The sequence below is a fragment of the Lepidochelys kempii genome, chromosome 8 (genome assembly GCF_965140285.1).
Source record: "Lepidochelys kempii isolate rLepKem1 chromosome 8, rLepKem1.hap1, whole genome shotgun sequence".
NCBI lineage: Eukaryota > Metazoa > Chordata > Testudines > Cheloniidae > Lepidochelys > Lepidochelys kempii.
In genome coordinates, this window is record NC_136387.1 from 74723067 (window position 1) to 74745301 (window position 22235).

The 22235-nt window shown below is 46.4% G+C and overlaps 1 protein-coding gene across 1 annotated transcript; it reads left to right on the plus strand.

The window, feature by feature from the left end:
- Positions 1-388: 388 nt before the first annotated feature.
- GFI1 (growth factor independent 1 transcriptional repressor) lies at positions 389-13145 on the plus strand. The gene is made up of 7 exons (XM_073357066.2): positions 389-539; positions 1006-1252; positions 1945-2151; positions 7662-8077; positions 8168-8305; positions 10160-10325; positions 11753-13145. Exons 2-7 carry the CDS (start codon positions 1138-1140, stop codon positions 11929-11931), a joined length of 1221 nt encoding a protein of 406 aa, XP_073213167.1. The 5' UTR covers positions 389-539; positions 1006-1137; the 3' UTR covers positions 11932-13145.
- The last annotated feature ends 9090 nt before the right edge of the window (positions 13146-22235 follow it).

Here is a 22235-nt window from a genome sequence, read left to right on the forward strand (position 1 = left end):
GAAGGCTGCTGCTCCCCTTACTTTCCAGCAGCAGCAGACAGCAGGCGCGTTGCTGGCATTTCTTTCCTGGTGTGCTTGAATAAACTTTCCAGGACTCCCCTTGTACTGAAGCTCAGCAGAACAGAGCAAGACACCACTATTTTCTGTTTGCACTTTACCTCCCACAAAATCAATCCGATACAAGCTATTGCTCGAGAGTCTCTTAAAGGGAAGAGCCTGAAAATAACCCATATTGTTCCTGCGCACAATGCTGCCGCTTTTACAATTTTTACAGCCATGCAAATGATCAAAACATTACAATACTGTAACTCAGACATCCCAGGGAAGTTTGATTAGAAATCAGTTTCTCCAGCTATTTGTTATTAGCAGTTTCGGGGGGCGGGGGGGGGGGGGGGAATGAGAGCACGTGGCCTTTCGGTCTCTTGGTGGGATTGTGTGAGTGACGAATTTGCTCAAGTCAAGCTCGGTAAATTGGCAGACGGAATGACCCGCCTCGTTTGCACTGCCAGGGTAGCCTGCTCCTGTGTGAGCTCTCCAAGGTGAGGACGGTGTAAAGGCGACTCGCGTGTTATTTCTCCCCGTCTGCGGGATGCCTGTTTGCGGGAAGCGGCAAGCAGCACCTCTCGCACCAGTTCGCCCTCCTGATGAAAGATAAGAGGGGGGGCTGCGTAACGCCCGCGTTTGAGTAACAACAGGGTGAACGAGCAGTGTCCCTCCTTCGCAGCGCTGCGGCCTTGATGGCCCAGCCGGCTGGGACACTTAAGAAACGGGACCCCCCCCCTCCCCGCCCTCCTCCCCCAGCCGATAGCCCCGTTTGTGGCTGATGCGCCTGGAGATGCTGCGTCGCTTTGAAGCCACCTGTCTGAATGCCACCTGGTGAACGGAGCCCGGCCGTCTTGTACGCATGCTCCTCCCCTGCCCCGTCCCCTCGCCCCTCCCCGCCCTGTCCCGAGTCCCAGTCCCCCAGGAGATCCCTAACCAATGGCTTGTCAAACCTCTCTGCAGAGCACATCCAAGGCTGGGGATTTAAGGCGATTCACGGGTGGCAGCTGCTAGTGATTTGGGGTGCCCGGGACGCGGACACAGTGGCGGAGAGTGACAGGCGCCTCGCCTCGCAGGAGCGGGAGCAGCCTCACCATGCCGAGGTCTTTCCTGGTGAAGAGCAAGAAGGCGCACAGCTACCACCAGCCCCGCTCTCCGGGCGAGGACTACAGCCTGCGCCTGGAGAACGTGCTGGCTCAAATCTGCACAGGTAGGGCGGGCACCGGCAACCGGGGGCGGCGGCGCCACGGGCGCAGCTCAGGGCGCGCCTGGGAGCGGTACCGATGGCGGTGGGGGATCGGAGCCTGACCTGCGCCAAGGGGGGCAACCACAGAGCCCTGGGAGGGCGGGCTGGGGGCTCGGGGGAGCTCGCCGGGCAAAGGCAGGCGGCCCCCGTGGATTGTGTGTGTGTGTGCGGCGGGGGGGCTGGTGCGTGTAGCAATGGGGCACTGGGGGAGGCGTGGGGAGGCGATGCGGCCCAAGGGCCAGGGGATCCCAGCGACCAGGTCTCTGCCCCGTGCCTGCCCCTTGCCAGGTGCCCGCCCATTACTGGGGGAGTTCAGCGCCTGGCAAGTGGCAGCCAGAGCTGCGGTCCAGCCCCCTGCTGTCCCGAGGACCCCCCTGCCCTCGGCTAGTGTTTGAATGGGGACCCCCGGGCAGCCGGCCCGAGCCCAGCCCCCGGAAAGCAGCGGGCCGGGGCTGAGCTGGGGAAGCGGCGGGGACAGAGGGAGACGCTGCCCGGCTGCTGGGGCAGGGGCGCTGCTGGGGCCCCGGGCAAGGCTGCCGGGCTGCCCGCGGCGGGACGCTGCTCTAGCAGGGAGGCGGGAGGGGGGGCGGTCTCAGGGATCCTGCTCTCCCCACCTGCCCCGGGGTAAGGGCCCTTCTCGCCTCTGTCCCCCGCAGACAATAAGATCCCGGGAGAGACGGGTCTGTGCAGCTCCGGCCTCCTGGACCCGGGGGCCCCCCGGGGCCGCTCCTCCCCGGAATCCCACCTGAGCGAGGCCATCGACGGCGCTTCCGACTCGGCTCCCAGCTGCGAGGGCAGCGTCTGCGACAGAGCGTCGGAGTTCGAGGACTTCTGGAGACCCCCGTCCCCGTCCGTCTCGCCAGGTAGGGTCCGGAGCCGGGACCCGGCACCGCCTGCGGGCTGGGGTCTCCGACGGGGAGGGGGCGCGGGCCGCAGCTGGCAGCCCAGGGGAAGGGTCTGTCTCCCTCTCCAGCCTCTTCTCGGGGAGCAAGCCGTCGGGGTCAGGCCCAGCCTGCGGAAATCGGCTGGGCTGGAGCGTGCTTAGCTGTTTTGGGATGAGGGGGCTTCCTGGCTACAAACCGCCCTGCCAGGTCCACTCCTGATCGGCGCTGACCAGCACGAATGCAAACGCAGAAGCTGTCGATTGTTTTACCAAAGTTCGTGTAGCTATTAGGAAGAAAACCTCCACTGTGTGTTACACCGAATCCCGACACCCCCTGTACATTGCTTTGGGTTAGAAATGAGCTTCCCTGTGCATGTTACTCCGGTTTTAAACCTGCGTCCAGAGAGGTATTTTTAGTTCACGGAGTGCAACATTCCTGTTGGCTTCATACAGAGCAGGATCGAGCTCGGATTGAGCATGGGCACGAAAGAATAGAAAAGAATAATTTGACTGAAGAGCCTTGAAATACTGAAGAATGCAAATCACAGGAGTATGACATTGGTTTTGTTGGTGTCTAAATATAATAGGCTGCTACAGTGTTTGAAGGTCTCTGAGGAGTTTGCTTATACGCTAGATCGGGCTGCGCTAGGGGATACGTGCTATGAAAGCTAGTAAATGTAGATACAAGGCTATTTATACACCTATAGTAAACATAAGTGTGTGTGTGTGTGTTCGCATTATCTGTTAGACACTTTCCTAACCTCCATTCAAGTTATTTCTTGTTTCTTGTCTAAAAAAGGATTTTTTTCTTTTCTAAAAATGCATTCCTGAAAAACAGATGAAAATAATGACGGTCAGATTTAAACACCCCAAATCCAGGAAGCTCACACTTATAGCTACAGCTCTGTCTCTAGCTCCTGGGTTGTGCCTTTGATGTGGCCGGAGCAGTGGGAGAAGATGCAGACCTGACTTTTTGGCTTGAATACTATCTCATTTAAAAATACAATCGTGTCGTTTTATAACAAAAATAACAAAGCTTTTTATTGCCTCCGTTAAAGCTGAAAAAAGACCAAGTGTGCGCGTCCATAAACTCGGCACAAAAAGCAACAATTTCTGTCGCGGGGAAGGAAAAAAATGGTCTCAGCTTTACAAGATCAACAAACCCCCACAGACAAACAAAAACCTTTTCCTGGTTTTCATTCCTACTTTGTCCCTGTCTCTGCATAGCCACGTCTGTATCTAATAGGGTAGCAGCTCCACATTTTAAAAGCCCCCAGGTTTTGATTCCACGCAAATAAAATTGTACACAGGACAAAATGTGGGGATGCAATTTGATCTAGTTTGCTTAGCTTTCTGTGTTATAATTAATAATAACAATATAATTAACACTCCCTCCCTCCCCCTCCACACTAATAGCTTCTGGAGAGGGAACTGTAGATCGCGCCCCTACCGCAGCGTGGACACGCATTGTTGGAGCCGTTTTGGTCCCAGGGCCAGATATGAGAGGCACAAGGTGGGTGAGGTAGAATCTTCTGTTGAACCCACTTCTGCTGGTGACAGAGACCAGCTGTCCGGCTTCCACAGACCTGAAGAAGAGCTCTGTGTGCGCTCGAAAGCTTGTCTCTTTCCCAACAAAAGATGGTCCAGGAAAACCTATTACCTCACCCGTCTCGTGTCTGTAAACGTGGACACAGATCACTGAAGAGACAGTCTTTGCTAGATCTGCGCCTAGGTTTTCTTCATGATTATTTTCCCCCTCCTAAAATTCACTTGCCTAAAGCGCTTCATTTACTGTGAGTGCGTCGAGGAAGGTGCGTTCTGAGCCAGTGTCTTAACAGCACGAGACAAACTTGTCTAGGTGAAACTGATTACGCGATGGGGGCATCAATACTGGAGGGATCTGTCCCCGTTAAATTCTTAACGAACATACCCCAGGAGTGCAGTGGGGATTGCAGGTGTCCCTGGCATCCACTGATCCCACCCGACAGGCGTGTCCCCTAATAATGCTGCTGAAATCGTTGCGCTGAATGGTCCACCCAGATTGGCATCACTGCAGGTACGAACTGTCTGGCAAGCCTGAAAGCAGTTCCTCCCACCAATTCTTTCCCCTCAGTCCTCCCCCCGCCCATTCCCTCGCCAACTTCTCCGTCCCAGAAATTTGTAAGACGAATGAAGGTCTAATTAGGTCGCGGGAATGTATTGATACAATATTTGATTTTTCACGGAGGGATTTATTCTTCTGTGGAAAGATCATTGCTGTGCTTGACAAGTAAGAAAAGAGAGAAACAGCTTTTCTGAATTAAATTCATACAGGGCAGAGGCAGTGAGAGTGTGTATATAGTCACAAAAGCTATAGAATACATGATGTATGTGCCTATAGTGGAAAAGAATATGATTCATGTTCGTATTCCGTGTGGCCTGCAAAACGAATGTATGTATTCCCATTTCATTAGTGCGTACAATTAAATCTGAATATTGTATTTATGCCACAGTCATTTGCGTAGAGTAGATTTGTTTATAGTGTTACTAATAACATTTATCAATACCATAAATCTACCGTAATTATGCAAATTACTGCGGCATATAAATACATTAATACCTATAAGCTCCCGTTATATGTATGTATGTAATAACACCTGGCCACACATATTCATAGTCTATAACCGATTCGTTTGAATCATATTAATATACACTAATAAATATATAGTGGCTATTGTATTTGCGTGATACCTTTCCCCAGGTATAAGACTCTAGGAAGGCAGAGAGATGGGGTGTGTGTGTGTGTATCTTTGTGTACGTACGGTGCTGCCTATTCATTTACTAGTTCAGTCATTTAGGGCTAAAGTCCCACTAGCCCTTATGGGGGATGGGCTCTTCCCCTCCCTTGCATGAACTGTGCAAAGCCCGGGCAAAATTGCAGCACCTGTGCGCGCCTAAACGGGAGCGGGGATGGAGGGAAGGCGGGACATGATTCTGCCCCGGCCCTGGCGGGGCGTGGGGGAGGGCGCAGTTTGCACTGCCCTTGGCGCTGGGAAGCGTGCTGGGGCGGAGCAGCAGTGTCACCCCGCCCCACCTCCGGGCGGTGCCTCTGTGACTCCCTCCAGCCCTTAGCGGGGGTGCGCGCGGTGTGTGGGGGCGCTCTCCGCTATGTATCTCTGTGGGTGGGACTCTCCAGGACTGGGCGTCACTACCCAATGTTACCACATCCCTGTTGCCTACTCCCAGGGTTCAAAATCATGTCAGCCCCTCCCCCACCCCCCACAATAAAGAGACTGGCTTAAAAATCATGAGATTTTAAAAACAAGGCCCTGGGGGTATTTTGATTTGCCTTTCAGTGCTGGGGCATTGAGGGGGGTCATATTTTCAAGCTTTCTACCCCAACCAGGAGTGCCTGAAAATTACTTTAATAACAGAAAGAAAGCTGAAATTCTGATGAAATCACATCCTTCCGGAAGCTGGAGCTTTAAGAGAACCAGCAAATACTCTGAGAGTGGTGATCAAATTGCAGTAGTTGACAACACTGTGACACTGGTTGTGAAGAACGGAGAGAGTTGACATGCTGCTGACCACAGCTTTGCAGTCAGTGCAGAGCAGGACAAACCGTGTTCACCATCGGGTCAGCATTCCAGCCCCACTTCGTAGGAGTGAGTGTGTGTGATGTGGGTGGGTATTCCCACACAAAAATCTTCCTTATTTTGATGTGAGGTTTCTAGACTGCATATCCCCCCCAACATAAAGTGCACGAAGCAAGGAAATAAGCAGCCAAGTCATTCAGTGCTCCATCTCCACTCATCGGGCTGCCTCTGGAAGCCAGGAATTGACTGGGAATGCGAGGAGCCAGGGGAGTAACTGTGGCTGTACAAGTGGGAGTTTGCTGGAAGAGGTGTTTGGCTGAAGGAGAGGTGGGTTGTTCAGGCAAGTGTGGTGTGATGAAGCCCAATGGCTTTATGTGGAGGCATCAGCATGTGAAGAGTGAATTAAATACTCCCTGCTGTTGCCTCTTCTTCCTAGTCCATAGTGTAGCTATGCTATGGAGAGCCCTTGTTACACAGATGCCTCAGTACAGAGACACTCGACTTCCCCTGTGCTGCTGGCTGGTGTGATGGGGAGCCAAGGCAGTAGTTAGTACTCAGGGAGCCCTTCAAGGTCTGCTGTGTCAGGGCCGAGACAGCTGGGTTTCATCTCTCTCATGTCTCATGTTCTAGGTCTGAGCTACATGCCACAAGCCTATTTCTCCCAGGCTCCTGCCACATCTTTGCTAACCCCCGTTTCCTCAAAAGTCCCACTTGACCAGCCACGTCCTCCAAACCCAGCTCTCCCTGCTCAATCCTCATGGCCCTCCAGAGCTCAAGCTCTTTCCCAGAGCCCATTTCTATATCCCTGCTGCCCATCTCCCTCACCGGGGTATGAATAGAACTGCTGGCTCAAGTTAAAGCTGGCTGGAAATTTTCGCAAAGTACAAAACTCAAGAGCATCTTGAGCTTTTTTGTTTTAGTTTTATTAGTAAAAACAGAAGTAAGTGATGGATCTGAGCCTCCAACAGTCTGTTGTGATGCAATTCATATAGGTTATGATCAGGAAGGGCAATCACTCTCTTTTGTGTCTTTAATTTTAAATGTGGCTTATGCTCATGGTTTTCATATTTGTCAGGGCTGGAGTTTGCAAAGTTCAGAGTTTGTGGGGCCCATGCTTGCTTCACTAGAGGAACCCAGAGAAATGTGAGCATTACACATCTCCATTTCAGCAAGAGACCATTTTAAAATGTTTCCTCTGCAAAAGTGAGGAACATTACAGAGACAATTCAACTGTCCTCTAAAGACTTATGGTGCCAAATCTGGAGACTAATTCAGACATTAAATTGGGAAACAGAAGGATTTCTGTTCTGCCAGAAGTGCAAAATGCATCACACCTTTAACTAGGGAGCTGCTACTGGCATGTCCATAATGGTATATGTAGGCGAATATGAAAAGTGTTATATAAGAGCTAGGCTCATTATTTATTTATTATGTGTGCTTTACATTACTGCCTAGTCATTTAGGCCAACATTTTCAAATGTAGCCATTAATTTTAGGTGCCCAGTCTGAGACACATATTGGGTATGTTTTTCATTGGTGCTGAGTACCCAAAACTCCAGTCAAAGTCAATGGGAGATGCAGATGAGCAACACTTGTGCAAATCAAGCCAGAGGTTCCAAGTTGGCCACCCAAAAACTGAGACAACCCAAATGAGTGGCCATTTTTGAAAAGCTGGCTTTGGCAGCATGTGCAGAGTGTAGGAATGACTGCATTAAGCCTATAGTGTGCTATGCAGGGTAACAACCCTCTCCCGCCCCTTGTGAGAGGTTAGAGTCAGCCCTCATGTGAGTGAGTGTACAGCACTGATAGGTTTCTGGCTTTGGACCCTATGTTGGGCTTCTGAGGTGCTGCTTTGTGCCCAGTGGGTGGTGGCTATGAACCCCACTAATCGCTCCCTCTCCTTGTGTTTCCACAGCGTCTGAGCGTTCTGTCTGCCCCTCCCTGGATGAGGCGCCCCCATTCTCAGTGCCCTTCAAGCCATATGCATGGAGCACCCTGGGCAGCTCTGAGCTGAGGCATCTGGTGCAGAACTACAGGCCCTGCCCAACCCTAGAGCGTAGCTCAGCCCTGGGACTCTTCTGTGAGCAGAGCTCGGAGTCTGCTCTCTTCGGTGCAGACTGTGGCTCAGCCCTGAGACTTTATGGTGACTTCAGCTCCCCTAGGCCGGGACTCTTCGAGCGGCCATCAGCAGCAACACCAGGCCTCTATGCAGAGGCCCAGCCTGGGCTGCAGCAGGAGAAAGGCCCAGGTGGGATCAAGGTGGAGTCAGAGCTTCTGTGCCGCCCACTGCTGATCAGCACTGGCTCCTACAAGTGCATCAAGTGCAGCAAGGTAGGAACCGACCACCCCCACTCTGGTCCTACCTGAGCCCCTGCCTCCCCATTCTAGCCTGCCTGACCCCTGTGTGCTCTCTTCCCTCAGGTCTTCTCCACCCCACATGGCCTGGAGGTGCATGTACGCCGCTCGCACAGCGGCACCAGACCCTTCGCCTGTGACATGTGTGGCAAGACCTTCGGCCATGCGGTCAGCCTGGAGCAGCACAAGACTGTTCACTCCCAAGTAAGAGCCAGGGCGGGCACATGGGTGGGGGCATGAAGTGCTAAGGCAGGTAGCCTGGGCCATGGGTACAGAGCCAAAGAGGTAACTGAATGGTGGTAGATGGACACTTGAGGTGAGGGGAGGGAGCTGGTGGGCACTTAGGGTGAGCGGGCCATGGTGCAGGAAGGCACCCAGGATGAGGGGGTCAGAGAGGCATAGTGGCTCTCAGAGGAAGTAGAGTGCTGATGGGGGCACAGTGGCAGGTGGGCACTTGAATGAGGAGAACATGGTGACAGGTGGGCATCCTGGATCCAGGCACTATAAACACTGAGAATGAAATTAACAAAATATAATACAAACCAAACTTCCTCCATATTTCCCAGGCCCCATGTTTGTCTGTAATGAGCTATGGACACCTATGGTACTTTACAAATAAAACAACCGTTCATGTCATGGATTTGTGTCTTACTCTGACACAAAGTTAGGATCTTGCAGCAGGATGGTGGACTTTTGTAGCCGTTAAAGAAACTCATTGTCTTCACCCTGCTAGCTCGCCCCCAAAAGGAGTGAATCTGCCCTCCTTTTTAGTTACTCTGTGTGTGTGTGTGTGGTGTGCAGGGAGCACCTGAATACCCAGTCTTGTGTACAGAGCAGACTTCACCCATCTCAATGTGATCTGAGTCACACACAAGAAGAATATGGTTGTTAACTTTGGTAGGAGGATTTGTAACTTTTTCCACCTGCTGATACTGTACAATATTTTCCCTTCACCCACTCACTTGGCCTGGCAAATCTTCCCTCCCAAAGTCAGCTTCAGGAGGATAGAGTTACAGAGAGACTTTGTTTGTTGTTTTATCTGCAAGCGAATGAGGGTGCAAGTGCATGGCATCTGAGGAAGGGAAATATCGCCAGTTAAACAGTGGAAAAAAGAGCAATGCCGTGTATTAAAACCCTGAGGAGGAAGCATTTGGGAGCAAGCACAATAAGCAAATGCTGCCTGCCAAATATAGGCTTAAAGCAGACATGTCTGAAAAGCATAACGTGGCCTTGGAGGAGGAGCATGAGTGCTGGGAGAAGAGAGGAGTATGTGGTACGGGAAGAAGCATTGAAGGAAGAGAGGATTTTGCAATGGGGTGTCTAGAGAGGGAGCATAGGGGAAACAAGGAGAGGAGAGCGTGATGGGCTGTCTAAGGGTCTGAGAGGAAGATAAGTGAAGGGAAAGGTAGTGGTGGTTCCAGTATATGTATTTTGATCTATAAAAATATTAACAGTCAAAAAGGCTCTTATCTTAAAGCCCTAGGCACCTTTGACCTGAATGTTGATGAAAAATAAAACTAGCAGCAAACAATAACTTCCCAACAGAATTCAACCCAATCCAAAAGTTCCCCTCAATGCCTCACTCTCCCACAGTCCTCAGCACTGTTGAGATGTCAGGTGGGGTCCTGTACCTTGCAATGTCATTAACCAAATGCCCCACTGGGCTGTATTGTGGCCATCAGGCTGCTCAGCAAAGGCTTATGATTTCTCCATTGGAGCCCCCTCGAATGTGCACATGTGTAGTGCAAAGTCTGGGGCACCAAAGTAGCTAGTCTCACACAGTCCCTTCGTCTGAAAGAGCCATTCCATTAAATCACTAGGTCTGAGTGGTGCATAGAATTGGGAGGAAGGTGAATTTATCTGACTGTGAATCAGGGATGTGTTTTACCAAGTGAGGCAGTAATGCCAAGGTTAGCGCCTCCACTGGGCCTAGTGGGTATTGGGGAGGAGGATGTGGTTGCTGGGATGGGGGTATTTGTTAATGCACTGGCAGGCTGACTGCATGGCTATGATCTCGGGAGAGGCATAACGGAGTGTGTGTCTTTCCTCTCTTTGCAGGAACGCAGCTTTGATTGTAAGATCTGTGGCAAGAGCTTTAAGAGATCTTCCACTCTGTCTACCCACCTGCTCATCCACTCGGACACCCGGCCCTACCCCTGTCAGTACTGTGGGAAACGGTTCCACCAGAAATCTGACATGAAGAAACACACTTTCATTCACACAGGTCAGCCCTGCAGCAGCTGGCATTCAGCCCCTATCCATTAGAATAGATTCTGGAGAGGAGATTCTCCCCTCCCACCAATCCATTCATCTTCAGCTAGACCAGTACATGCAGCTCCCTCTGCCGGACCCTTGCCCCACCGGGGTAGCTCACACTGTGGAAACCCAAGTGGAGCAATAGTGCAAAGAAGGGAAATTTGAGCTTGGTTTCATGAACAGCTTCTGTTTAATAACTGAAATCCTCACTGTACAATCAGTGTTGCTTTAATAGGATCCTCCCTGTGGTTATTCAGAAGGGCTTCTCTGTAAGATGATTTGTAGAGCAATATATTCATATCGCCTTGATTTAGAGCTGTGGCCCTTGGAAAATGACAGGTGAATCTGACTGCTGCATCTCCATCTGCATAGCCTGCCACTTTACAATAGCAGCAGCAGAAGCCTCCTCCTCTAGATTAAACACTAAACTCAAGGACCCAGGGTCCAACTCTCAGTCTAAATATTTACTCAGAGATTATCTATCTATTGGGCTTCCACCCGGACTTTCCAATCAAATGGTTGCAGTCTGGCATATAATGGGAGGAGAGGTGCATAGTTCTCAAGTTTCATTGTTGGTGATAATGAATATGGAAATTAATACACTGCAGATACTCAAGGAAACCATTTTTCAAAGAATGTTGTTGAAAAAGGCAGCAGGTTTTCTCAGGGATCTTTGAAAATAAAGCTTCCCTTTCAAACTGCTAGCATCATGGATTTAAATCATAGAAAATGATAGTGATCTGAATATACATATATAAATTCAATGCTGTTTGTCAAAGTATTTGACTTTCAAAGAGGTCACAAGTGGTTGTGAAAAACAAACTTAAATATTATTATTATAAAGTTGTCTCACTTACACTAGTGTAACTTCAGAGTAAACCCATTGGCTGACTTAGAATTTGTCTTAAGTTGAGCACCTAAACTTTAGTGGCTACATTTGAAAAATTTGGTTCAGCTGAACCATTTAAATAGTAAACTGGGATGGGGGAAGAGAAGAAGGAAGACAATCAGTTTTTTTAAATTGGACTTTATTGTCCAAATCTTTGGCCAGATTCTAAATCAGCTAATGGATCTACTCTGGAGTTACACTGGCATAAGTGAGACCAGAATCTGGTAACATACATTACTGAAATGAGACGTAGGTTAAAGTCCTGTCCCCACTGAAATCAAAGGGAGTTTTGCCATTAACTTAAATGGGGTAGGGTTTCACCCATAGTATTGTCCCAGGGAGAGTGACCCCGCTCAATGGTCACTTAGAGATGACAGTATTGCAGCGTGGTAATCACTTCAAAGCATGGGGCACATTGACTATGGCTAGTTTGTCCTGGATCTGCTCGGATGCTATGCTGATTGTCTGATATGGGGCCTGCCCTCTTTATCCCCTTCTCCTTGTAGGTGAGAAGCCCCACAAGTGTCAGGTGTGTGGGAAAGCCTTCAGCCAGAGCTCCAACCTCATCACCCATAGTCGCAAGCACACCGGCTTCAAGCCCTTTGGCTGTGATCTGTGTGGCAAAGGCTTCCAGAGGAAGGTGGATTTAAGGAGACATCGGGAGACACAACATGGTCTGAAATGAGACCCAGCTGCGATACAGAAAGCACCTACAACACTATGTGAAGAGACTCCCTTGCTTCCCTGATGGCCCTGAATCATGCCATTTAGCACAGACCCTGGCATTACTTTTTGGGGAAGGATCTCAGGGAGGATAGGACAGGACACAGCTTTGAAAGTTCAACCAGAAGGACTCTGAAAGTGGATCTGAAAGGCTGGCTTTCTCTCTCTCAACACTGGAAAATAAGTGTTTCCATCTGAAACCTGAAGCTCCAAGTGTGGATAAGCTAGAAAATATCGGTGAGCTGGAAAGTCCTTCACCCATGGCAAAGATGACTTCCTTCATCTTTTTATTTTTGAAATTAACTTGCAGGGAAACAGAGTTTACATGATAAACACACTGAGCTGTTAGGTAACGTTATGAAAAGTGCTTACTTTTGTTGAGTTTAACTGTTAACTAGCTTTATTGATCATTCTCTGTCAGGAGGGGTTGTAGTGGAGGAGCTGGACTGGATATCTTGCTGCTTTTAGCACCAAGGAATCAGCTTGGGCTTGGTTCTGATCTCACTTACACTGGTGTAAATGGGGACTTACACTGCTGTAAAACTAGCGTGAGAAGAGGGTCAGGCCCTTGTCTCCTGTCCTTCCATCCCTCTCTGTTTGTCTGTATAGACAAGGCCTGTGTGTGTGTGTGTGTGTGTGTGTGTGTTAGGAGGGTGTGTGTTAGGGGTTGCTCGTCTGAAAAGGTTGGTATTTTGCTCTACATCAGTTGGGAAAGGAGAAGCCTATGAAGGACTCAACAGGAAAAGCCAAAGCACAAAGTAATGCCTTATAACTAGGAACTCGTGAGAATAACATTGCCCCTGACTGAAAAGGACAGGACCAAATAGCAGACACAGGCTTTCTGTCCAGAATGACCATCGGCACCAGCACTCTGGGTTTGATTATAAATAACTGGGAAGTAGCTAACAAGTTATTGATAGACTTGTTTGTGTATTAGGATTTTTTATTTTTATTTTTATTTTTACCTGCTACCATGCCGAGGGTGGGCAGGAATAATTATGAACGTGTAATTGATTGAATTTGCCTTAAATGACCCTGTGTGTACCTCAGTGGAAAAATATGCTGTTTTTACTTTGTTGGCAGGATTGTAAATGTCTTTATTTAGATTTTATGGAGTGTCTTATGTTTATTGGTACATATTTATTGGAATAACGTTTTAAATTAATAAAGCATTGAGGAGCCTCTGAAGTTATTTTCATTGAAGTACAGAAGTTCAACAGAGTTAGGAAATTTTACTCTTTATTTTTATGCAACATTGTATAAGAACATAAGAATGGCCATACTGGGTCAGACCAAAGGTCCATCTAGCTCAGTATCCTGTCCTCTGACCGTGGCCCATGCCAGGTGCCCCAGAGGGAATGAACAGAACAGGTAATCATCAAGTGATACATAGATATTGCGATAGGCAGGCATGGCACTTTACATGTGGGGCAGATTTCAAAAGTACCCTAATAATTTAGGAACCTAAGAGACAGGGGCTTATGAGCATATGTCTCTTTGAAAGTCAATGGGACGTAGGCACTAAGACCTATATCCTCAAAAGGTATTTAGGCACCCAACTCCCATTGAAATCAAATGAGATTAATGTTCTTGCCACTGTGACTGCAGCAATGCCTGAGTACCTTTAAAAATCTGCACATAAGTTACAGATTCACGTTTGAAAATTTTACCCATGAGCCCTTTCTCACAGAGCTGTCAATTGAAGGCCCTCTCCTGAAGCACTTACATATGTAAATGCATCCGATGAAGTGAGCTGTAGCTCATGAAAGCCTATGCTCAAATAAATTGTTAGTCTCTAAGGTGCCACAAGTACTCCTTTTCTTTTTGCGGATACAGACTAACACGGCTGCTACTCTGAAACCGTACATATGTGAGTAAATGTACATACAAGTAGGCATATTGAACTCAATCAGTGGGACTACTCAAATGCATCGAATTACGTGTATGAGTGCTTTCATGTTCGGGGCCTTTATTAAGCACGGCAAGACATGACATAAAGGAACAGGGTCACAGCAGGCCAGAAGGAGATGGGGAGGGGTATGCACAATAAGATTCTGTAATTCTACATTTTGGTAATAGTTCATGTAGGGAGGGATACTCAGTAAGCTTGGCACAGGGGAGCAGGTAATTTTTAGAGGAATAGTGGGAAAAGTGGGTTTTGGGAAGGCATTTGAAGGAAGAGAGAAAGAGGTCACATGGCATACAGGACCCAGGCATATAGTCCAGGCATAGCGGGGAGCACGGGAGGCGGCACTAGTCAGAGACAAAGCTATGGGGAATGAGATGTAGGCTGGATGTAAGTGACAAGGAAATATTTTAAATTGGCTTTACAGGAAAACCAGTAGGCAGACATTGAATGGAGGCTGGAATATTGAGAAGTGAATTCACAGAGGGGACTCTTCTGCTGACCTCAGATTTCAGTTCCAGCAGAAATACTCTCCGCTTTCACTCTTCAGAAGGATTCTTTTCACTCATGAGCAGACTCACCATCGTCAGAAAGATGACTCCAAAGTCAAGCACTTAAGAGCTTCCCAGTGCTTCAGGCACTCTGAACCTTCAGCACTTTCCTTGATTTGGTTGATGGCAAATACAAGTTTTAGGTACCAGGTTGCAGCATTGAACTGGGCTGCAGGGGCTCTACCTGAACAATGTCTAGCTAGGGACTAATGTTGACAGAAGGCTAGCCTAGCCTAGCCTGGCTGAGAAGGAAGAAGGTCAATCCTGGCAGGCTAACCCAAGGGCCTGAAAAGTGTAGGGATTTGGGTGCTTTTCAAAGGGAAATACAATGAACTGATTGAAAAATAGGTTTCTGCTTAAAATTTCCTGTAACCAATGGACCAAATCTAGAAGTCCTTATTCAGTCTTTACTCAGGCATGTGGCCCATCAAAACCAGGGTGGGTTTTACTTGTGAAAGGACCAACTTAAAACTGAGCAAGGCCACCAGGATTCAGAATCGTGACAAATTCCCTCTACTGTTCATACAATGCTGGGTCCTTTACCGGGGAGGTCTACCCTTGACTTCAAAGAAGTGCAGGCTCAGGTGCATAAAGAATGACAATTTCAAGGCTAGCTATTTGAACTGAATAGGCAAAAATAACTTTAATAATCTAATTGGCAAAGAATCAGAACAAATTACTGAGACTGTTACAGTGTAAATTTGAAGACTGCAAATATCTGTCTTAACGTTATTACTTAATCCATTAAAAATGCATTATGCATATTACATGATTCATTATTCATGAAGCAGGTTCCATACCTTTTGTCTGCCAGCGTAACAGTAGAAAAGGTAACAGGAGACACCAGAGCACACCTTTGTTTCTCTCTCTAAATTTTTAATAACACCTCCGGCTAACCAGTTGGTGAAGCTCAGTGTCTGCATAAGAGTGGAAAGGCAGAGCTGTCTGAGGGAAGACTAACCTTTCAGGAGTTAATTTGCATCTGTGTTCATCTACACCAGTGATGATTAAATTACCTATCGAATGTGCAGAGCTATCAGGCTTCAGGCCATTAAAAACAAGGTGAATGTATCTGATTGTTTTAAAAAACACGGATGGAACAACTGAGTTAAAAATACCTACCTCCTCTTGATATTATAAAAATACTTACTTCTGAATGTTACCTGACTGGTTTACTTAGCCACCAAAAACTGTGTTGTGTGTCCAGTAACCACACCAATTACTTGGGGTAAAACTGCTTTAACCAAATCAGGTAGCAGGATCAACTAATTCAGCAGGAGGAAATGAAGCAACCTCTATTAGGTTCCACCCTGATGTCTAGGGTAGCTTGATGTTAAACTATGCAAGCAGCACCTACATTTTCTAATATAGCCCGTTTCCAAGAGCAGATAACACTCAGATTTTATTTTAGCTCATGTAAGTGTAAGGTCAACTCTTCCAGGGCCTGGGCCTTACTCAGGCAAAACTTGTATTTAAGCTGGGCGGGGGCGGGGGGGGAGTCCCTAAATAAGTACTGACAAATCTCCTGCAGGCCTGGAGTAGTAATGTGTTTGAAAGTTGCACTTCAGTTAGAGTAACAATAGCAGAGTACTCTTAGTACTTTCTTGCTTTGTTGATATATTAATGTTCTCCGCCTTTTTTAGTTTCTTCCAGATTTAAGATAAACTATAAATTCAACAACAACAACAATACAATGCCTTTTGGGTTGTATGGACCAAATTCATTTCTGGCATAGCACCACTGATTTTAATACGGTCACATCAGAAATGGATCTGGCCTTTATTTTTGATTTTGGGTCTTAATCTGGATTTCTCTCTTAAGAGTGAAGTACAACTCAGGAGAGAGCCCTCTGAGAGGGTCTGCTTTAGGCTGTGATTCTGGAATGCACTTAAGCATGTACATAAATTGCTATGAAGTCAATGGGATTTGCTAAGTACTTTCCTAGGGTAAGACCACATGAGTAAGATTCTGACAGATTTTTAGTATCAAGGCCTGATCCATGATCAGACGCTAGTAAGAGCCAAATCCTGTGTGCCTTACAAATTTGGCTTTTGAGCACCGAGAATGGCAAATTTTGTTATCTTTTTATTGTCCACCAGGCAAATAGTTGTTATTCCCATTATACATGGAGTTTGGGTCAATGTGAGCAGTAGAACAACCCAAACCAGTTCAAGGGACAAGCCCATGTCTACAGTAACTGTATTATAAGGAATCTAAAGAGAAAGAGGTAGATTTTTAAAGGTATTTTAGGTGCATAAAAATTCATATGCTTTTGAAAATCTACTAGGCACCTATCTGCAGCTGTAGGTGCCTAAATACCTTTAAAAATCAGGCCATAAATCTCAGTACATCTGATGGGTCTTTCTCACAGCAGCTGGCTGTATATAACATATATTGAATGTAAATAATGAGAGTATAAAAGTTTGGAAAAAAGCTTTATAGATCATAAAAACTGCCTGCCACACCTTGTTTGAGCCACGTTGCATGGCCTAACAAAGATTAACCTAGTGTTCATAAACAGTCTCTCCAGAATGGTAAAAGCAAAACACTTTTTGTATGTGATTGCTCTTATATTCTCAGCTTTGCCTGAGCTATTGTTTTCTAATGAAGACGATACCATAATACAGATAAATGAAGGAAGTCGCTAGAAAGTAATCTGGGATATTGTGAATTCTCCCTCTCTTCCCCTCCCCCTGTAAATATTCTCACTCAGCTTCTGACAAGTAAATGGTATATAGGATAGATGAAACATAAACACAATTAGATGGGCTATCAATCTGGCATACTTCCTTGGCTTAGGTGCCTTACTGCCAGCAACTAGACTTGAAACTGGAATTCTCTGACACAATACACATCACAGTATGATACAATAGTTTATTTTTTTACATTTTATTTCTTTCTCTCATTTTTATTTATGTTTTCACAACGATTAAGTCCATAAACACATCCTGATTGAATTGGCAAGCAAACACAGGGGATGACAACATCATAGGAAAAAAAGCTGAAATATCTGAGTAGCTTAAAAAGAAAAAAGTAGATAGACAAGTTAACTTGAGAGCAAATGAATCAGCTGGGCTCCCTGGTATGGAAATGCCTGCTTTCTAAGAAAGCATATGCATGGCTGTGAAGAGACAGAAATAATCACTCAAATTCAGGCGTTAAAGAAGCAGATGGTATGGACGATATTCTCAGCTAGTGTGAACTGTTGTAGTCAATGAACAATATACCGATCTGGCCACACTAATTTTTCACGAGCTGAGGATCGGGCCTGTTATCTTCTGACCCAATTAAATCCTCACCTGTTGAATTCCCCACTTTTTACATTTTCATCACTGCTTCTCTGTCTTTTGCCTCTTCATGTGAAATAAAATTAAATTAATGGATATATGTTTTGGGAAATTTGGGAAAAAAGAGGCACTGGATGAAAGGATGATATAAAAATTAGAATGAATATTAAGAAAATCAAGTTAAGTGTCTAAGATTTTAATAACTCTGGGGAATACCCTATATAGATCACCTAAATCAGTGAACCAAACATATTTTGGAATGACAAATCTCTTTAAAGAGTAAGTTGGACAGCACTAGGGATTGGCCATAAGTTTGCTGCTGTTTGTCATATTGATGGACCAAGTCAGCAGGAAGATCCCAATGGGACAAGACAAGAAGCTGCTACATGCAGACGGTATAGCAATAAGAAAGAAACAGTAAACCAGTGATATGACCAGCTAAAATGGCATAGGATGAAAATGAGCATGACTAAGATGGAGGTCATGTGGTCATAGGAAGTTGGACATAGAGATCAATGGAGTGAAACTAAACCAGACTGATCAGTTCACGTACCTTCATAGGAGGGCTATGGAAGATGGCGAGCTTGAACATGAAATACTGTCTAGACTGAGGAGTGCTGGAAGAGTGTGGAATAACATCTCAGGGGCTCTGTATGACAAACGTATGCCACTGAGCCTAAAAGCCTAACTGTGTAGAACAATGGTGCACCCTGCAATGCCCTATGATGCAGAAGCATGGCTGATAAAGAGGTTTGATGCCTACAGGTGTTTGAGATGTGACATCTTCATGCCATAAGAGGAGTTACATGAAGAGACAGAATTTTGAAATGAAAGTGTTACAATGGAAGTTAGTGTTCGTGATATGGCAGACAAAATCCAGGCAGTGTGACTTGACTGGTTTGGACACAGATGCAGTGGCTGAATGAAGGGACCTCGTGAAGATAGGAGCAGGTGGTAGGAAAGAGATCCAGAGGAAAGCTGAGGAAGCAATGGATGGATCGCTTCAGAGAAGATGGTAAGCAGGTGGACCTTAGTGCTCCCTTAGACAGACAAAGATGGCGGATGCTTTCACGATGACCCAATCCCAGTTGATGCGATTAGGGGAAGACGAAGATTAAGAAAACTGAGCTGCTTCATGTAGCCTGTTCCAAACAGGGTTCTTTGAACTGTCACATTGCCCGTGGTAGCATGATGTATGTCATAAACACTGGCTGTCTGGCAACTAATTAAGACCAAGTTGTGATAACCTTACACTGAGTAATATTCAAAAGTCAGGCATAGCTGTCTGCCTCTAAATCGAAAGCTCTGGAGGACAGGGAACAATGTCTTCCTGTGTGTACAGTGTGTAGCACAAAGGTGTCCCGATCCTGTCCGGGTCTTTTGGGTGCAATAATAATAATAGTAATAATAATAAATTATACAAAGGATGCCAGCTGGCCATTGTTATTTTTGCTGTCAGTAACTTAAAGCTATATCTGTGCCAATATATCATTATGCAGATAGTCCTGTAGTGGTGTAGTGGCAGATTTGTTTTGCCCTGCTGTGACCTTAATTTTAATTTTTGGCTGCATACAGAGAGAGGTCTATTTCCTGAGTGATTTTTCATCACTTGAAATTTCTCAGCCAAGTGAGCCAATCTGTGGTAGGAGTCAGTTTATTTGTGCACTTTTTAAAAAAGAAGTTGGGTACAGTTAAGAATATGGGGCCTCATTTACAATTTGTTTCCTACAGGTTTGGCAATCTCTGGATTGATTTTGTGGCCAGTAGAGAGAGTGTGTTTGCTTAGTTGTCAGTTTGTTACCTCTCTTTGATTCCAGTTAAGTGTTGCTATGTTCCAATGAGTACTTCCTTCCCAGTTTCCCCAATCTAAATTGCATCACAATCTCTTTCAGGGAATGGAGTAGAATAGTTGTTGTTCTGTTATGGAAGGAATTTGTACTTACATCTGCCCATATGTTTTATGCAAGTGGAGTAAGATAAGTTCTGTCCTTTGTTATTTTCTAGTTACCTTTGATTGTTGTTAATTATTGATTTGCATAATGCCCAATTCACATAAGAGAGAAGTCATGCCTACTACTTCTCTCTTTTGAGATTGTTGTGGTTTGGTTTCATTGTGGCTTTTTTTCCACTTATCATTTTGGATGTCTGTTCAGTTGTTGAAATGTCATGTTTGAGCAATTCTTCCGTGGAGTACAGTTTAATTGCTATAGCCACTAGAATGCTTTTTACAGATATTCTTACTAATCTTGAGACGTCAGAATAATATTTATTACTATTATTTATAATTCAGTAACATTCAGAGTCCTCAGTCAGACTCAGGGCCCCCTTGTGCTAAGTGCTGTAAAAACCCATAGGAAGACACAGTTCCTGCCTTAAAGGGTTTGCAATCTAATGCCCTGATTTGGCAGTTGATAGCATATAGGTGAAGCCACTTTGATCTACTGATATTAGACTGACTTAGACTAAATAAATTATGTATTATCACTCTTTATCTGTTAAAAAAACACTATAAAACAATGTGAATACATTGCTATGAGAATATTTGCTACTGGTGTAATTCTCACAGATGAATTTGGTCACAATATATAGAACAAACTTCATATTCAGCCTATGTTATACAGCCTTTGGGCCTCATTCGCCTCTCATTTAAACCCGTGTAAATAGGTAGTAATTCTGCTGAAAACAAAGGAGTTCCACCAGTGTAAGTGAGGCCCTTTGTGTCAATTGATACCCCCTTTAACCTGAGCAGTTAGCCTATATTTGGGGTTTTGCGGGTTCTTTCCATTAGGGGGAGAAATTGTTGATGGAGTCAGGTTTCTTTGATGCAATCTTGTTTATTTACAGAGAACATACAAAGTCTTGTTTCCCTGCAAACAGGAGGAATCAAACACCAGGAGCTAGTGTCCCTGCTGTATATATATAGTGTCTCTCTTCTCCCAGACAGCACTCTACCCACAAGTTTTCTCTCTTAGCTGCCTCTCACGCTACAAGTTGTCCTTGGCTTTCTGATGCATTCTCTATCTGCTTCTGTGGTTTGTTTATGGCTGCTTCTGCTCACACACACACACACAGCTTAATGAGTCTATACCCAGCCCCTCCATTTGTATCCAACTCCTAGTGAAGCACCTCTGTCCACATGGCCCAACTCCTAACTGGCCTTGTATGTGGCCAGTGTTTTGGGGGAAGGGCCCTCTTCTTTCAACTATCTTACACCAAAAATAGCTAAACAGTGTCTTACAATTATCCTGAATGAAGGGTGGCTATTATACTATTATTCAACAAGATTCATCCATCTCCCACCATAACAGTATTTGGTCACCACAAACAAGGGTGAAATGAGCCAGATTCTCAGTTACACTAAGGCTGTTTTACATTGCTCTGGCAGTATAAAGGGGCCTTAGAGTGGGAGTAAATAATCTCATTTTACAGATTTGTTTAATGCCCAGTGTACTGAAATTCCTTTTTCCGCTATGCAATAGCAAACTAAAACGTGTCTTTTTTACATGTAGAGATTCTACAGGCTAATGAATCATAATATCATAATACCATCTTCTGTCTTGGTGCAATAAAGACATAGCCCATTCACATTTAGTGCTGGATATCCATTGTTTATGAAAAAGTGTTTGATCTCTGAACTGGTGAGAATATTTATAACATTTGCAAGTAGGGTGACCCTATTTCCCTATGCTGAATACGGGACACCTGGTAAAATTACTCGTACTCAAGTGAGTTCAATGGCAATCAATCAGAACTATGCAGGGGCTTCAGGGAACCCAGCCAGAGAGGTGGCTCAGCAGAGGAGGGTGTCCAGGGGAAGGAGCAGCCCCATGGTCCCTGGCAGTAGGACCCAGGGTGACGTTGGGGGGGGGTTAAGAGAGTGCTAAGCCCCTGCCCTAAGGGCTGCTGTGGAGCCTGCAGGTTCAGGGCATAAACAGGCTGGAAATTGCTTCCCCCTCCCCTGCCACTCCAGAGCTTAGCTGAGGGGCTGAGAGGCTTCCCATGCCAGTGCTGTGCGAAGCTTTGGCACATGCAAAGCTTGGCGCCTCCTGGCTGGCGATGGGTGCAGGACACACCCTGCCGGGGGGATATGGATGAGCAGCAGGGCCGGGGGGAGGGTGATGGGGAAAAGCAGGGAGAGGACAGTGAGATGGGGAGCACATAAAGGGCCAATGGGTGGGCAGCAGAGGCGACATGTAACCAACCACCGTAGCGCACAGCCAGTGCTGGCTGGAAACAGGACGGGGGTGGGGCCCTGCTGGCCAAGAGGGCTACGCTGACAGACCAGCCAGGGGAACAGCCTGCCCCGCGTGCTGAATCTTTGCCCTGCCACCAGCCTTGCACACCCATCCCCATCATTGGCCACTGGAGCCCCCCATTCACTGCTGGTGGGCTCATGACTGGTGAGCAGGGATCCGGCCAGCAGCAAGACCCACGAGTACTGATGTGTGCTCAGGGGGGAGTGGGGGGGGAGGGACAGAAAATATGGGACAATTTGCTTGGTTTTAAGAAAAAGTTGGAACAC

What these genes read in the sequence shown, in the direction of transcription:
- GFI1 (XM_073357066.2), top strand. Translation starts at nt 1,138, where the DNA reads ATGCCGAGGTCTTTCCTGGTGAAGAGCAAGAAGGCGCACAGCTACCAC. An exon ending in GCTGGCTCAAATCTGCACAG is followed by an intron (nt 1,253 to 1,944) that starts GTAGGGCGGGCA and finishes TGTCCCCCGCAG; the next exon opens with ACAATAAGATCCCGGGAGAG. An exon ending in GTCCCCGTCCGTCTCGCCAG is followed by an intron (nt 2,152 to 7,661) that starts GTAGGGTCCGGA and finishes GTGTTTCCACAG; the next exon opens with CGTCTGAGCGTTCTGTCTGC.